The 17144-nt window shown below is 56.0% G+C and overlaps 1 protein-coding gene across 2 annotated transcripts; it reads right to left on the bottom strand.

Moving 5' to 3' along the window:
- Positions 1–10451: 10451 nt before the first annotated feature.
- On the bottom strand, positions 10452–16655 carry LOC128329817 (endothelial zinc finger protein induced by tumor necrosis factor alpha-like). Of its 2 annotated transcripts, none has more exons than XM_053261563.1 (2): positions 15845–16655; positions 10452–11529 (listed from the first exon to the last, which is right to left on the bottom strand). In XM_053261563.1, exons 1-2 carry the CDS (start codon positions 15963–15965, stop codon positions 10589–10591), a joined length of 1062 nt encoding a protein of 353 aa, XP_053117538.1. In that variant the 5' UTR covers positions 15966–16655; the 3' UTR covers positions 10452–10588. The 2 variants fall into 2 exon arrangements, with proteins under 2 accessions (XP_053117538.1, XP_053117539.1); XM_053261564.1 differs by lacking the exon at positions 15845–16655 and adding an exon at positions 12177–12953.
- Between the last annotated feature and the right edge of the window lie 489 nt (positions 16656–17144).

Below are 17144 nucleotides of genomic sequence, written 5' to 3'. Positions count from 1 at the left end.
ACGCTCTCTTACATACCCAGGGCCAAAGCCCTTTAGGGCTTTATAAGTAATAACTAGCACTTTGTATTTCATCCGGTAACCTATTGGCAGCCAGTGTAACTCCATCAGTAAAGGAGTAACATGGTCTCTCCGAGATGACCCAGAGACCAACCTGGCTGCTGCGTTCTGAACCAACTGAAGTTTCCGGACTACGTACAAAGGCAGCCCCATGTAGAGCACATTACAGAAGTCAAGTCTGGAGGTTCCCAACAGATGTACCACTGTTTTGAGGTCACTGATCTCGAGAAATGGGCACAGCTGGTGTATCAGCCGGAGCTGATAGAAAGCACCCCTGGCCACCCCCTCAACCTGAGAAACCAGGGAGAGGTGTAAATCCAGAAGTTCTCCCAGACTGTGAACCTGTTCCTTTTGGGGAAGTGTGACCCCATCTAGAACAGGCAGATCAAAATCGTCTCTGGAGTTCTGACCCTGCACAATAAGTACCTCCGTCTTATCTAGATTCAGCTTCAGTTTATTCTCCCTCATCCATTAGTTTGTGTGTCTCAACTAAATGGCTTCTTTTTGCATGCATGGCCAGAGTCCCCTGTGCCCTCCACTCCTGGCTGCTAAATGCTTCGGATGCTTCCTTCGAACTTAGGGTTGCCAAATCCGGGTGGCCTAATTTGCAAATTACTCAGCAACTAATTTGCATTTTATTTATTTACTAGTGGGCCCGGGCACAGAGCATCTGTGCCTCAAGCGGGCCCGCCGCCGCCGCCGCCTCTGGCCTCCCCACGGCAAGGCCAGGCCGGGCCCACCGCCGCCACCGCCTTTGGCCTCCCCGCGCCCGGCCCGCCACCGCCTCTGGCCTTCCTGCGCCCGGCCCGCCGCCGCCGCCGGCCTCCCCGCGGCCGGGCCCGCCGCCGCCGCCTCTGGCCTCCCCGTGGCCGGGCCCGCCGCCGCCGCCTCTGGCCTCTCCGCAGCTGGGCCGGGCCCGCCGCTGCCGCATGGCCCGCTGCCTTGCCTCCGCGGCCCGGCCGGGCCCGCAGGCCGCCGGCTCGGCTCCGCCTGGGCCCGCTGCTGCCTCGCCCGGCTGGGCCGCCACCTCGGCTCCGCGGCCACCATGGCCGCCCACACTCCTGGCCCGCTGGTTCTCCTGGGTTGTGCCGCCAGGACCAATCAGGCGCCCCTGCAGCCCAGCCAATCAGCTGGGCTGCCGGGACGCATTTCTCCTGGGCACACCCAGGAGAAATATATATATAGATTTATTTGACAGATTTGTCTACTTTCCCCTCCTTCTCTGACCTCCCATGTGATCGGATCCAGAGTAAATTCCGGGCAATCCAGGCAGCATATTTGAAATCCATATAAACCCAGGTGGAATTTAGCAGCCAGCAGGAGGAGCCAAAATGCGGGGGCTACCCTAAATTCTGGAGGACATGGCAACCCTATTCAAACTCCACAATGGCCTCCTCTGCACTGATGCTGATTACTCTCCTTGGAAGATGGCTTATGGTCTCAGCCCTGGAGGGGAAACTGCTCTCTCCTGCCCAAGGTACAGGCCCCGGGGCCAGCTGGTCCACCCACTTAGGCAACCTGGGCAGGCACCTCCAGCATCACATTTTAAGAGGTTTTGACACCCCAGCTGCCACCCCCATGCCAGGCCCCTTCCCAGAGGAGGCAGCGGCAGCAGCAGAGGAATCAGCCGAGGAGGCCGGGCAGGAGGAAGAGGCCATGCTGGTGGTGGTGCCCTGCAGGACCAGGGCGTGCCATCTGTGCTGTCCACCTGCCCACCAGCCACTCCCTCCCTTCCAGCACTCGGGAGCAAGTGGCGTGAGCCACACACCCGGCCCAGCCTCACGCCAGCCTCCTAACCCTGAGGGGGCAGCATGGCTCAGGGCTTGAGGGCTGCAAACGAGGAGGAGGAGGGGGAGGAGAGGAGGAGGAGGAGGAACTCTCCCGCATGCGTGCACAGACTGCTCCCGGCCGCTGGGCAAGTGCAGGGCTCCGCACCTCTCGGCTGGGAAGGGTGCTCAACATCATACCTTGCCTGGGGCACCAAAACCCCAGGGCCAGCCCTGACAGTGCTGCAACACGCCTTTCCCCAGACGAGGAGCGCAGCCCTCCTCTTCCCCAACGCATAGTCGCCCCATTCCCACCTTGGCACCCTCCCGCTGCCAGCACACCACTCAGAGTTGGGAGGTGCCCAATGCCATGTCCCTCCCTCCCTCCCTCCTCCCTGTTTGCAGAGGGCGAGACTTGGGCTCCCACCAACATCGGTAGCAGAGGGACATCTAGCAGCCATGGGTGGCGTTGCAGGCAATGACATTGCAAGCCGTTGCAAAGTGCCAAGCGGGGAGTTGGGGCTGCTAGAAAGGAAAGCTCTGCTGGTTTTGTGTGCAAAAGTAAACCACAGGTGTGTGCCTCGAGGGGAAGAGGTGCAGCGGGAAGTGACTTGCCTAGCAAGCCAGAGGTTGCTGGTTCGAATCCTCACTGGGACCTATATCGGGCAGCAGAAAGACACAAATCCAGACACGTAATACCTCCCTCCAGATGAATGTAGAGCCATGGATGATGAGCCCCTGTTGAGTGTGCTTGTTCAGACAGCTGTGAATCCACCTAACTGGAGCATCATCCTTCGTCTCTGGCCCATCTTGTCAGCAAGGATAGCATGAGACACTTTGTCAAACACTTTGCTCAGTACAAGAGACACTCTGTCAACAGCATTCCATGGCCTACGAAGCTAGTAACCTCGTCAAAAAAAAGATCAGATTAGTCCGGCATAGATACTGATGGGACTGAACTGCTAGTGACTCACCAGGGAACTGACCCTGGGCTTGGGAGCTGCTCTCTTGAGACTTCAACCCAGCGGGCAGCAGGTGCGTAAAAGGCAGAATCCAGTCGCAGAATAATTAGGGGCCTTATTCTGCTACATTTATAATGCCCTTATGCACATTTATAGTACGGCTACATTTGGGATACTGGGCACAGATCCGGTCGCCACATCTCAAGTTTCTGGGAAAGGTGCCAAAGGGGACGATTCAGGTGAGCAGGGCAGGGGCTGGAGACTCTCCTCTAGGAGGAAAGGCTGCAACATTTGGGGCATTTCTGTTTTTTAAAAAAGCAGCCAAGCGGCAGCATGGCTGAGGCATCTAATAGTGTGGTGTGGGGGAAGTGAACGGACACACACCACTAGGACCCCGCAGTGAGAGTGACGGGCAGACTGAGACCTGCAAAAGGAAGCACCGCTTCGCGCACACCATGCAGTGACAACAGAATTCAGTGCCGCCACGAGGGGGCATGAAAGCCACTGGTTGGGAAGGCTGTAAAGGGGGACGAGGAAATGCAGAACATGATGCTAACGTTGCTTCATAGCATGAAATGATTCCAATTGTGGTTGGCTTTTAACTTGTTCAGCTTAATCTGGTTAATTGTATTAGTCTGAGTGTACATTGTAATATTTTATAAATGTTGTGAGCTGCCCCAAGCAGTAGTGTACCAGGGAGCGGGGTATAAATATTTTCAATAAATAACTTGCGGAACCCACACAGAGCATCTGTGCGCTGGGACCTTTTTGCGGTGTCAGCCACCCCACTCTCACCACTCCCTGCCACTCACTCACTCACTCTCTCGCCCCCTCCCCGCTCACACCCTCTTCCTATCTGCATATGGAATCCCCACTGCCCAATCAGCAGTGCTTCTGCTCCGTTACCTCCGATTGGTAAAGCACTCTGTGCGCGGGGCTCGCCACTATGGCCTTAGTGTATTATATAGATAGAAGATAATAAGATAAATATGATCCTTTCGTGCTACCAGCGGCTTCAGAGGCAGGATGGATGCAGTGCGCAGCAGGAGGAGAGGGGCCACGCCTTCTTGGATGCTGGACTAGAGAGCTCTTTGGTCTGAACCAGCAGCCGGGGTCTTCTGCTCCTGCCCATTTCCATGCCCGTCATCTGTCTCCCCAGCAGCTCCAATCTTCTTGCCACCAGACAAATGATACGCAGCAGGAGGGAATAAAATCAACCCTTTCACATCATGGTCCCCACAGTCTCGCCTCCAGGGCAAATGAAATTCGCATCCCACCCCTCCTCCAAGCAGTGGGACTCTTTGACAGAGCTCTGAATCAGCACCCCTTGGACCTTGGGCAGTGAGGCTGGCCTGCCGCTGCCTGGATGGGGGAAGGAGGGGGCAAAGGTGCAGAGTCCCTGCTGGGCGCTTTCCAGATCAGACCCTGCAACGGGGTCATGGCGGATCTTGGAAGTGAACTTCCACACTTCCTGGGTCATGACACCGCAGTCCCTACACGGACAGCAGGGTGCCGTTCACATTGCCAATGCTTGGTCTCATATCTAATTGCTGCAATACAGAGCTAGGACGCCGTATATCCACCGTAAGAGAGTTGCTGTATTTTCGGGTTGCTGTTGAGTGCTCCCCCTGCTGTTTACGTTTCAAATGTGACTTGCCTGAAGGGAGGCATTTTGCTGCTGTTGAGCAGCTAGTCTGGAAAGCACCCTGACGCCCCTGGGTACGGCCAGGGCCAGGCTTTTCAAAGGTAATCTGAGGAGGAGCCGAAGAAAGAGACTGGCAACATGAACCCACCATGGCCAATGTCATTATGCTCAGCTTTTGGGTCACTGCTCTCAGTTTGTGGCACAATTCCTTTGAACACTGAGGCCTCCTAATGAAACTGTCCACACTGGTGGTTGCTGCCGTCCAGCGTCAGGCATCTCCAATTTTATCTTCTTTTGTCACTGGCAGGATGTGCTTGGCTGTGCTAGGAAGAGTGGGATATAAATGTAAATCTAAAATTAGATAGATTAGATAAGATAAGATAAGATAAGATAGATAGATAGATATTCCAACAACATCTGGGAGCCAATTTTAAGAATCCCTACCTTAAGGCTTTGCTGTTCAACAGAAGTCACCATGAACACCCAATAAATCTGAAGCACCGACTCCATGATCATGCAGTTGTGCGTGTGTGTGCTTTAAAGCCAAAAAGGGAGGCAAGTCCCAAGGCGATCAGCTATGAGCAGCTCTTTCAGAGAAGAGTCTCAGTCTCACACTCACACCCCTGCTCAGCTCTAGTTGACTTTCTTCCCCCACCCCCACCCCCACCCCCCTCAGCAAAAAGCACAGAGGCAAGAAACAGAAGTAAAAGCAAACAGAATTTTATTCAACACAGAAAGAGGTTCCAGCAGGTGGGGGAAGAGGAGGTGTGTCAAGCAGGCATGGCCATTTGTGTCCAGAGTCTTCCTTGAAGAGCCTCACTCCTGGCTCTTACCTACGCCCACCTGAGGGCACTGTTCCCTCTAACAGGGATTCCCAGGTGTTGTGACTACAACTCCAAGAATCCCCAGCTGCAATGGCTTTTGCTTAGGGGTTCTGGGAGTTGTAGTCAACATCTGGGAATCCCTGTGAGAGGGAGCACTGCCTGAAGGACTGGAGCCCTCCCCTTTCCCAAATCCTTGCTCTCGCTTCTCCATCACTTCACGCCCAGATGAAGAGCTGGGGTGGGGGGGAGGCGCAGTCTTCTCAGGGGACCCCCTGATCCTCCACAGGCAAAGCCTAGGATGCTGAGCAGCCTTTCTCCCAAGGAGCATATCAAAGGGGCGGGGGGCCTGGGACAGGCCAGGCCAGAGCTGCTCTGGCTGTGGAGAGGGAACCAAATGTCCCTCTCTCGGCCCCACCAAGAGCCCAACCTTCAGCCCCAGGGGCTTGACAAGGGATGGGAACATCTGCCAGGAGAGCTGCACATCACCATTTTGGAAGGGGAAGAACCACCACGAGGGCCCATGTTCCCCAGAAGAGCGATACCCAAACAGATATTGACTGCAACTCCCAGCACCCCCAACTGCAGTGGCTTTTTGCTGGGAGTTATGGGAGTTGTAGTCAACAATATCTGGGAACCCCTGTTGCAGGGAGCACTGACGGAGGGACTTCCGCCCGTCATTGTTGAAGTGAAAGGCACCCGCGGCCAGGCACCTGGGCGGTCTTGCAGAAGAGCCCTCCTGGCGCGAGGCATTTCGCAGCCCACCTGTCAGGGCAGGTTGACAGGAGCCAGCTGTGCGGAGGGGTTTCAGCAGCACTGAGCAGGAGGAAGACGGCCTCGACACCAGGACAAAGAAGACACCAGTGGATACTGGCTGCTGTCCTCTTGGGAGGGGGGACCGCTGGCCGGCTGCACCTGACCCAGCGGCACATGCAAGCCACTTTAAGGTGCGCCACCTGCTGGCAGGCTGCTGCTTCCGCAGGGGGAGCCACTCGTGGGAAGAGAGCGGCCGTGACGCAGAGAAGCCCACCGGGTGGGTCTGCAGTGGGGAGGCAGCTTCTCTGCACGTTCAGACAAGAACGTGCTGTGGGGAGGAGCCTCCACGGGGCACAACTGTGGGCAGAGTTGCTCCCTCCCCATCTTTTGAGGGAGAAGAGTGACTCTTACTCCTCCGCTGAAGACCGGCCTGCCCAGCACAGAAAGCAGCCAACCAGCCGAATATTATGGCCTGCAGACTGGTTGGCAACCACCTTGGTTTCACAGTCCCAGGCAGGCAGCAAGGACTGGGATGTTTATCTAGCCCCTCTCGGGGCCACTAGACACAGCAGGCAGGCTGCATTCAGCTTAGTGCAGGGGCTCTGCACTCTGGGTCCCCAGGCGAGTTCAGGCCGCATCCCCCATCATCTCCAGCCACAACGGCTTTTGGCCATTGTCGCAGGGGATGATGGGAGTTGTAGTCAACCTCATCTGGGCATACAGGATTAGGAACCACTGGCTTAGTGGGTCACAAGTGGCACTAGCCCGAGTCAAGACCAAGCCATGGTGCCTGGAGATGGAGGCCTCCCCCCGCGATTACCTGGATGGCTTCCATCCTCACCAGGGAAATGCACTCACTCGGCCCGTTCCTGGGCTCCCCATCCCCAACACCGCCTGCCCTCTTGCACATCAGCAGGAGAACACCAACACCCACCCCTGCTCTGGCCAGGGCAACACAGCAGCTCTCCTGCCTTCGTCAGAGCCCTAGAGCAACTCCCCCCGCCCTCAGGGCCCCTGGCACTTCCACCCCACACCAGCACTGGCCCAGGGAAGCTGCCCCCACCCTCCCCCTCTGCTGCCCAGCCATGACCTTCTCCAAGCGACTGGCACGCTCAGCTTAGACAACTCTTATCAAACCGTGGGGCCTCTCTGTGGGTGCACAATTAGAGAAAAGAAAGTGCCACCCCCCTTTCTTGGGAGGGATTCTGCTACCGTGTGAAATCTCCACCCATCCCGTGTGGCAGAAACGGGAGTGCTTACAAATGCTCGAAAGATACTTAATGCGCTAACTGTTAAGCTTCGCTCTTAAAGCCAAGAAACGGAATGCAAGGACACATCCAGAGAGCAGCAGATAATGCCGAGACCTGGCCGATCCAGAGCTCAGCCCAACGGCTACAGCTGCCACACATGGGCCTGGCCAGTATCAGGGATGCCGAACAGGGGCCATTTCCCCAGGCCAAGAGCCCCTCCTCGCTTTGCAGTGAAGATTCTCCAGTGCATGCCAAGATCCCTCTCCTTCCAAGCAGGCAGCGGGTGTGTTTTTCAAGTAGAGAATTCAGTGCCTCGTACGAGATTTTCAGCTCACCTAAAACCTTTTCAGAGATCCAGAGCACCCACGGGTAAATGGACTCAGACGAGAGATGTGAAGGCCTGGGGGGGAACTGGCAACAAACCATTTATTTCCGGGGGGGGGCTATTCCCCTCCCCTTATTTTTACCCAGGCCTTTACATCTCTACTTCAGACTATCCCTTTACTCACTACTTTGCTTCTACAAAAAGCAGAGTGGATGAAAAATCAATGCTTTTTTTAAAAAAATTTAAAATAAATCTGATTTTTTTAATTTAAATTCAATCGGTATCCCCAATTGACGCTTTGGCACGTAAAGAGATAAATATGCAATCTGAATGGGGTACCTATAGGGACTTGTTATGTTCTCAAGAGAGGGGCTGTAAATTAAAAAAAACCTAATTGAAGTACAAAATTTGGTTAGTAACTGGTTTCAGTATCATCAGCAAAACGAAATTTACAAGGAGGATCTTAAAGTTGGATTTGAGGATCAAATGTTGAGATTCGAGAAGGAATTGTGTGAAAATGATGACAAATTAGTCCCTAAGATGTATAAGTCGTTGCTTTTGGAGGAGACACGAGATGAAGTGGTTAAAACAACTATGATAAAATGGGCTCAAGATGTGGGTCATAATATAGAGATGGCAGCTTGGGAAAAATTATGGGAAATTGATTTAAAGTTCACTGCATGTTATACTTTAAAAGAAAATTATTATAAGATGATGTACAGGTGGTATCTGACACCGAAAAAGTTAGCATTAATGTATAAAAATGTTCCAAACAAATGTTGGAAATGTGGACAATTTTTTTCATATGTGGTGGTCTTGCAGGAAGGCAAAGGCCTTTTGGGATATGATATATAATGAGCTGAAGAAAATTTTTTAAATGACATTTCCTAAGAGGCCAGAATCCTTCCTGCTGGGAATAACGCAAGGAGAGTTCTCCAGAAGAAACTTAACATTTTTAATGTATGCAACCACGGCGGCTAGAATAGTATATGCACAGAAATGGAAAGATAATAACATGCCCTCAAAAGAAGATTGGTTGATAAAAATTTTGGAAGACGCTGAGATGGCAAAACTTACAGCACTTATAAGGGATGAAAACTTGGAATGTTTCAAAGAAGATTGGGAACCATTTTTACTTTACTTAAAGAACTATTTTTTTCAATATGGACCTTTCAGCAGGGTTTGAAATTTAGTAACAATAGCAGGTTGGGTAGGGTAAAATCAAGTTTGCAATGTGTAGTATATGTGTTTTGAATTATTATAGCAATGGTAGATTTGTATAGCCAATATGAACTGCACAGATTGGTAAGTCAACATTTATTTAATTAAATGTAATTAGATTGTCAAGATATTGTAAAAACCAAAAAAAATTTAAAATGAAAAAAAAATTAAATTGGATTTTTAAATTTTAAATTGTTTTTATTTAAATTGGATTTTTTAAAAAAATACAATACTTTTTGAGGAAAAAATCTATCTAAAGATAGTTTTCTATTTAAGATGCATTATAGTCCAAAGGTATTCATCATGAAATAAGGATTAGTTTTTAATTATGTAGCATGAGACTGTATATATGCAATGGTTAAACTTCTTGGTAAATGAATTCCATTAATCCATTCACATTGTCATGCTCTTCCAGAGGTTTCTGTAAGATTATTTGGGGCAATTTTTCTATCTAGAAGAGGACCAAAAATCAAACCTTCATCTGGTTGTAAATATTAAGATTGCACCAGCAAGAATGAGACTTTATGTTAAAAAAAACCATGATTTAAATCTAGTCTTACTGACTAGTGATTTAAATTGTGATTTAAATCGATCTGATTTAAATCAAATCCACCCTGCCAAAAACTCCCTCCGACCATCGTCACAAGGTCCGTCTATCCCCCCACACACACACACACCGAAGGGGGGCTCTTGGGAGAAGGAAGTCAGGAGCTGCTCCGTGGGGGGAATCTCCTGGGCAGATGCTCTGGTGTGTAGCCCAGAGAGAGAGTCCTCTTGCCAGCAGAGGCCCGGCTGCTCTGTCTTCCTCCAAGGGAGTCTGCAAAGGGCAGCTGAAGGCACTGCCAGCGGAGAGCCAGGGGTCTCCCACCCCACCCCACCCCACCCAGCGACATGCAGGTTCTGGACTCCACCGGAAGCAAGAAAGGAAGGGCTAAGCTGAGGCCTTGCGCTGAGGCTCCCCCCCCCCACCGCCCCGCAGGCTTCCGACAGATCAAATGACTCGCTCTGACCCACCCCACACCTGCACTCCCAAGGGGACATCTGCGGTCTCTGGCCCAGACTCTGACACCCCCCCCCAAGATGGATTGTTCCCATTCTTTGCAGATCCAGGATAACAGAGAAGTCTGCAGCTGAACATGCAGTGCGGATAATGGGCGGGGGGGGGGGGGCGGCACTAAAAAACAGCACTTGGAGAAACCTCCTGTGTCGGCATTTCTAACCCCGGAAGGAAAATGTAACAATGGGACAAACACCAGCGGTTAATGCCGTGTGGAAACGAGCCCAAGGTCTGTGCAAGAACAAAAACATGGATAAAGGCAACTCTGCTGGCTGAAAGGGAGACCAGACTGCACGGTGGTGGTGGTGGTGGTGGGCCGATGGCGGGGAGAGTCCGGCCTGAAGACGCTTGGGACCCTTCACCCCAGCTGGGAATGAAGGCGGGGTGCAGTCTTGAGCCATAGGAAATCCGCTTGGCTTTAGAGCGGAGGGCCTCTCTCTCCACAGGGCTCCCCCGAGCATCGTTCAGGTCTCGCGTACAAGGGGATCCCGGGGCGGAAGAGGCGAGCAGCCAGGGGGGCCCGGCCGGGACTCCTCTCCACCTGCGTCAGCCCTTCCGGGATGCCACCCCCTTCCACTTCTCCGGCCTGCTGCCAGTCTCCGCCTCCCACACAAACCATCGGCGCTCCCACTTCCCAGGCAGGGGCGGCTGGCTTTCCTCTCCTCCTCCACGCATCCATCGTCTTCTCCAGACCCCCCAACTTCTCCACTGCCCTCCGGCTGGCCCCCTCAGCTGAGCATCTCCCCCGCCAGGTGGCTTCTCCGGTGGGCGGCAAGGCTGCCTTTCTGGGAAAAGCCTTTGCCACAGGTCAGGCACTGGAAAGGGGCCCCGCCCGCCAGGAGTCTCTGGCTGGGGGCTCTGGGCCCCTCTCTGGGGCTGAAGCGCTTCTTGCCCTCCTCGGCGCTCGGAGGCGGCGGCGGCGGCCTCTCCCCTCGGTGGGTTCTTTGGTGGCTGGCGAGGCCGCTCTTGCAGCGGAAGCCCTCTCCGCACTCCCGGCAGGCAAAGAGGGCCCCGTTCGGGAGGGGCTTCTCCTGGGGCTTCACCCGGAGGGGCCTCTGCCCCAGGCTCCCCCCGCCCTCGCTCGCCGCACGGGGCCTCCCCCGGGTGTGCATCCGCTGGTGGCCGGGGCCCGCCGGCTTCTCTGGGGCGGCCGCCCCGCAGTCCTGGCCCCGCTGGTGGGCCAGGAGCAGCCGCTGCTGGGGGAAGGCCTGGCCGCAGGCGGGGCAGGAGAAGGGCCCCTCCCCGCCGTGCACCCGCTGGTGCGTGAGGAGGTTCTGCTTGAGGCTGAAGCGCTTGCCGCAGCGGCTGCAGCCAAAGGGCTTCTCCCCGGTGTGGATCCTCTGGTGGATGATCAGGTTGTGCTTGAGGCTGAAGCCCCGGCCACACTCGGGGCACACGAAGGCCCGCTCGCCCGCGTGCTGCTGCTTCTGGTGCCGCAGCAGGCTCAGCTGCTGGCCGAAGCTCTCCCCGCAGACCAGGCACTTGAACTCCTCTTCCTCCACCTGGCTGTGGATGACCAGCACGTTCTCGTCGCCCGAGCTCTCCTCCCAGGTGGGGAAGGGGAAGGGCCTCTCACCCGGCGGCGGCGGCAGCGGCGGCGGCGGAGAGCCCTGCTGGAGGGGAAGCACCGCCGGCTCCTCGCCCCCCTCCTCCGTGGGGCCGTCGGCGCCTGGGGAGGGGAAAAAAGGCCACAGCATCATGAGTCAGGGGGCTCTCAAGCTCTTCTGAGAGGGAGGAGGGCTGCTCTCCTTCCCCGTTCCCCGCACTGCGCAGTCTGATGAGCCCCAGCCTCCCCCGGGCCACAGCGGGGAATGGAGCTGGCCCAGATATGCCCGGCTGCCTCCTGAGAAGGAACAAAGGCCTCAGAGCCCCACAACGGATCCTCCGCGCAGGGAGGGGCGTAGCAAGGCGGGAGGGGGCCCAGAGACAAGATGTTAAAATGGGCCCCTCGCTGATACACACACACAGAAACACACTTCACAATAGATCGTGCACTCACACTCACATCCCCATTATGAATACGCTGAATATCTAGTTCACATTGAATCTCGGTTTTTTACTCTCTGCTCCTGCCGATCTCCAAGTGACTCAACATAATTCATGGGGGGTGCAACATGGGGAGGTGGGGAGTCATGTGATGTGCCTCTGGGGGGCCCCTCGAGGCAGTGGGGCCCCAAGACGACTGCCTCCCCTTGCCTAATGGTAGTTACGCCCCTGCGTGCAGGGCAATTACATGGCTGGGGCTGTCTTCAGGATTGAGGCCTAAACATACAGTCTAACTTGGCAGGGGTACCTCTGAAGTGGTAGCTCTCTTACCTTTCACAGTGGGAGAGCAACTGGCCCTACCCAACCCCTGCACGGGGCTGTTGCTGCTGTCTCCCTTGGGCCTCTTTTTTGTTTTTAGACAGGGAGCCCCTTTCAGACAGAGCACATTCATTTATTATCACCGGCTCTGTAAGCCACTTTAAGAAATTTTTCACTGAAAAGCCGTACATAAATGTTCCTAACGATAAAACAGGGCAGAGAATTCAGCACCCCAACCACTTCATTGATCATCAAAACCACAATGCTCCGCTTAGCCCTTGTGGGCACAAGGAAAACCCACAGCAGCAGCAGCTGGCCAGAAAAATCTGGATTTAGGAGGCAGACTAAAGTGGGGACCATACAATGCAAATCACCCCAATGGCAGGATCTGTGGAGGGGTTTGGGGCTGGCTATCTACTTTGCGGGGGGGGGTCCAGCCTCAGAGGCAAGATGCCTCTGAGTACCACTTGCAGGGGAGTAACAGCAGGAGGGAGGGCAGGCAGCCCCTTTCAATTCCTGCCTGTGGCTCCCAGCGGCATCTGGTGGGCCACTGTGCGAAACAGGAGGCTGGACTAGATAGGCCTCCTTGCAGGGCCTGATCCAGCTGGGCTGCTCTTATGGTGGAGAGAAACACAGACAAGGCCGCTCAGCCCCAGAGCACCGGCAGAGGCCAGCTGGATGAGCCCCAAGTGGGCCCAACACCCTGCTCCTCACAGTGGCTGACCGGGAGCCCATGAGCGGGGCCCGAAGAAGACCCCTCCTTTGGAAGACATGGAGAAACTTTAGCCCTCCTCCCATGATATCGAAGGAGAGACAGTGGACCCGTGTAGAGCAGGGTTTCTTAACCTTGGGCCCCCAGATGTTGATGGACTACAACTCCCATCATCCCCAGCCATGTCCATTGTGGCTGGGGATGATGGGAGTTGAAGTCCATCGATACCTGGGGGGCCGAAGGTTAAGAAACCCTGGCGCAGAGCCCCTCAAACCGGCCCCAACAGTCATCCCTGTCAGCGCCCCACTCACGGTCAGAGTGGCGGGCATGTGGAGAGGCGGGCGCTTCTGTGATTGGCAGACGCGGACCCGTAGGGCGCCGACTGGGGTGACTGACAGGGCTGGGGCGGGACTTCCGGCCAAGGTGCTGCAGGCTTCGACCGAGTGTGAAGGGGGCTCTGGTGTGTTCTCCGGACAGGCCTCCCCTTCCCCTTCACTCCCGGTTGTGCACAACTTTAGGAATCCAGGCTTTAACCCCGGCCTGCCCCAGGCCGCAGGGGGGAGTCTTGCAGGAAAGTGGGTGCAAGCAGAAGGTCCCGCCACACTGACGCCTCACCCTCTCCCTGCCGTCAACCCACCCGCCGCTCGACTCACAGTCAGGCGGGCGGAAGCGTGACCAGCCTGACTGTGCCAGAAGCAACATCTGAAGGCACCACGACGAAGCCGTACAGAGGGTGAGCAGAGCAGCACTCGCCTTCTCCTTCATGGGCTCATCGTGGAGGGTGAACCTAGGAAGCTTCTGTGCGCTGAGTCAGACCATTGGTCCTTCTAGCTCAGTATTGCCAACACAGACTGGCAGCAGCTCCCCAGGATTCCTCAGTCCTACTTGGAGCTACTGGGGAGCAGAGCTGGTCGCAAGCATGAACAGTCCCCTTAGCTAAGCAGGGTCTGCCCTGGTTGCATATGAAGGGGAGACTAGAAGTGCGAGCACTCCCCTTAGAGGATGGAGCCACTCTAGGAAGAGCATCTAGGTTCCAAGTTCTCTCCCTGGCAGCATCTCCAAGATAGAGCTCAGAGAGAATCCTGCCTGCAACCTGGGAGAAGCCACTGCCGGTCTGTGTAGAAAATACTGAGCTAGATGGACCAAGGGTCTGACTCAGTATATGGCAGCTTCCGACGTTCCTCGGCACTGCCCAAGGCAGACCCGGGGGCCTTCTTCATGCAAAGTGGGACCTCTTCCACTGAATCTGAGCTCCTCACACAAGCCTATTCCTCCTCCAGGGATTCTAATCTGCACTAACAATTTTGGGACAGCTATTCCAGATGCATTCAACGGGACGGTTCTGCAAACTCCACCAGACCCTCGGAAGACATGCGTTTTGGGACGTGTGTTCTTCCCCAGGGAGAACACACTGGGAGCATGGAGAGTGTCTACCTGGTTACCCGGCGCCTCCTCTCTGCACACGGGCAGGCGCTGTTTCTGCTGCAGGAAGCCCAGGCCAGGTTTGCACGTCAGCCTTACTGGAGGCGCGCGCACACACAAACACACACACAGAGCTTGAGTCAGAGCCGCAAACTTCCTCATGAAGGAAGGAGCTGCCCAGACAAGATCCCGGCCTGGTTTAGCTCTCATCCCCCAAAGGGGTCGATGACATCAGCAAAATCTCCGCCTCACCTTGGAGGCACAGCCCCCAGAAAACTACAAGCCCCAGCATGCAACTGGGGGGAGGAGTCCAAGACCGAGTACTAATAAAATATGGAAAAACAATCAAAATACATCCAGGGATATATAATATGCAAAACCACCAACATGAAACTATTAATACACAAATGTTATCAAAACAACCTATGCAGTATTCCGTGAAAGTCAGAATATCAGCCTGCAAGGCATGCAACTGGCCAGAAGCACTACCTGTGCTATGGGCTTTGGAAGTGCTGCATTGTTGGAGCTGTAGTGGGGGGGGGTCACGGGAGAACCCTTCAGCCCGCTAGGCAAGGCCACCTCAGGCCTTCTGACCCCACCCCACGTGCCGACACATCTGCTCAGCCTTTCTGCAGAGCAGCTCAGGAGGAAAAGGAAGGCGCCGCCCGGTCCTGCCGCCCCTCATACCCCCCAGCCCCTACCCATGACCACCACAACCCAGCAGGCAAGAATTATGGAGCACCGCCGCCCCGCCCCCCCCGCTTCATGTCTTGCAAATTCTGAAACAAGGGAGGGGCTCAGAGAATGCCCAGATTGGGAGGGGGTGAAGATGGCCACCCGCTGAGCACAACTGTCCCCCTCCGCCAAGGAGTCTGCGGCACTAAGGGGCAAGGAGAGCTGGCCAAGGTCAGGCGTGGCGTCAGTGGCAGAACGTCCCGCAGGCCCCGTGCCCATGGACCGCTCCGCCTTCTCCCTGCCTCGCTGATCGGAGGAGGAGGGGTCTGTGGGGCAGGGGCAGGAGGGGACCCGGATCCCCAGCGGCATCCGCCTTCCCTGCCCGCTTCTGAGCCCACCCAGCCTGGGGCGCCTCCAGGCGCAGCGAGCCACGTGCGCGCAGCCAGGCCCAAAAAGCACGCAGGCGGGCTAGGACGGGGCCTCGCTTCCAGCTGGCCCGAGGGCGGGGGGATGCGCGCTGCTGCTGCTGCTGCTGCTGCGCTTCTTCTCCTCCTCCTCCTCCTCCGCGCACCCCCCACCCCGCTTGCCTTCCTCCTACTCCAGATCCCACCCCCAACCCATTCACACGGTTGCAGGGTTTGCTGCGCTCAAGGCGCAGCCGCTCCGGGGGGGGAGGGGGCTTCCCCCCGCCTTCCCCCTCCCTTTGGTGCCTGGGCGCGTGGTCCTCGCTTGGGTCCGCTCCCGCCTGCTGCGTGCATGCAGCCGGAGGCGGCTCCTTCCCGCTCCCTCCAGCTGGCCTTGCACGAGGCACTGCGGGCAGGATCGGGCCCCGCGGCGGGGGGAGGGAGCCGGCCCTTTCGCAGCAACTTACCTTTCGCAGCAGCGGCAGCAGCAGCCTCCGCCTCCTCCTCTTCTTCCTCCTCCTCCTCCGGCTGCTGGCGAGCTTCTGTTCCCCGCAGCGGCAGCCCCGCGCGGGGCTTGTGGCGAGGCATCCCAGCGCAGCAGCCCGGAGAGGAGGCGCCGCCGCTTCCTGCAGCAGGAGAGGGAGAAGCGGCGGCGGCGGCAGCAGAACGCCTCTTCGGCAAAGCGACGCGCCGCCGCCGCCGCCTGGATCTCGGCCGCTTCCTGTGTCTGGGAGTTGTTTCGTTTTGGGGCGTCCTCCCTCCCTGCGAATTTGCCTGCCCAAGAGCTCTGTGAAGGCCCGGAAGCTTGCGGCCCTGGAGGATGGGCCCGCAACAGCCACCGCCCACCTTCCTCCTTTGAGAAAGTGGGAACGGGGAGCCGGGGCGACAAAACGCTGCACGAAGCAGCTAGTCCACAAGCGCCTAAGGAAGAAAGGCCCGGATGAATCAGACTCACGTGGGCCCGCCTAGTCCTGCCTCCTGTTCTGTGCAGTGGGCTAGCAGAGGGCTGCGGGCATTCACGAGCAGGCCCTGAGGCGGGCAAGAGCCTTCATCTGCCCTTGGCACCGGGATCTTCAGGGACAGTCTCCATGTAGCCCTCGTGACTAATAACCCCTGAGAGATCCCTCGCTCTCCTGCTCTTCTTAATCCCCCTTTTCAGCCGTCCAAGCTAGTGGCAGTCGCCACCTCGTGTGGCGGGGAGTTCCGTACATGAATTATGCATTCCATGAAGAACCGCTTTCTTTGTTTTGTCCTGATTTTCGCGGCCCCCCAAACACTGCACGAGGCAACAGTTGCACCCGGGGTCCCTTGCAGGGTCACAGAGGGTGGCGGGTGGGACAGTGCAAGGAATCCTGGACACGCATCTCTCCGTGCAAAAGGTGGAGAGCGTCTCTTCGGATTTCAGAGCCGGAGGAGCTCAGGATCTTAAGCGTGCACGTTCATTGTTGACATTCTGGTTTTTATTTTTAGTACCAGTGAAAACATACAAGATGTAGAAAACATATGTGCATGTCCTTGGAGGCAATGTATGTTTTGATTGCTAGTTCCATTAACACCTTTCCCTGCTAGTTTTGAATAGGCAGAGAATGTTTTGCTTTAAAGAATCGGGAGTATTGAAATCTCGCCCCCCCCCCTTAAGTGGTACAGTCCAGTCCAGTCCTACGGATGTGGGCTTTGTTTCCTCCCCCGTGCCTGGCCTTGGGCGAGTCCCTTGTCATCTCTCAGCCTCAGCCGACAGAATAAAGAGGGCCTCTCGGGGGGGGGGGC

Source organism: Hemicordylus capensis, chromosome 6 (genome assembly GCF_027244095.1).
Source record: "Hemicordylus capensis ecotype Gifberg chromosome 6, rHemCap1.1.pri, whole genome shotgun sequence".
Classification (NCBI taxonomy): domain Eukaryota; kingdom Metazoa; phylum Chordata; class Lepidosauria; order Squamata; family Cordylidae; genus Hemicordylus; species Hemicordylus capensis.
This window is presented reverse-complemented; position numbering and strand designations above follow the sequence as displayed.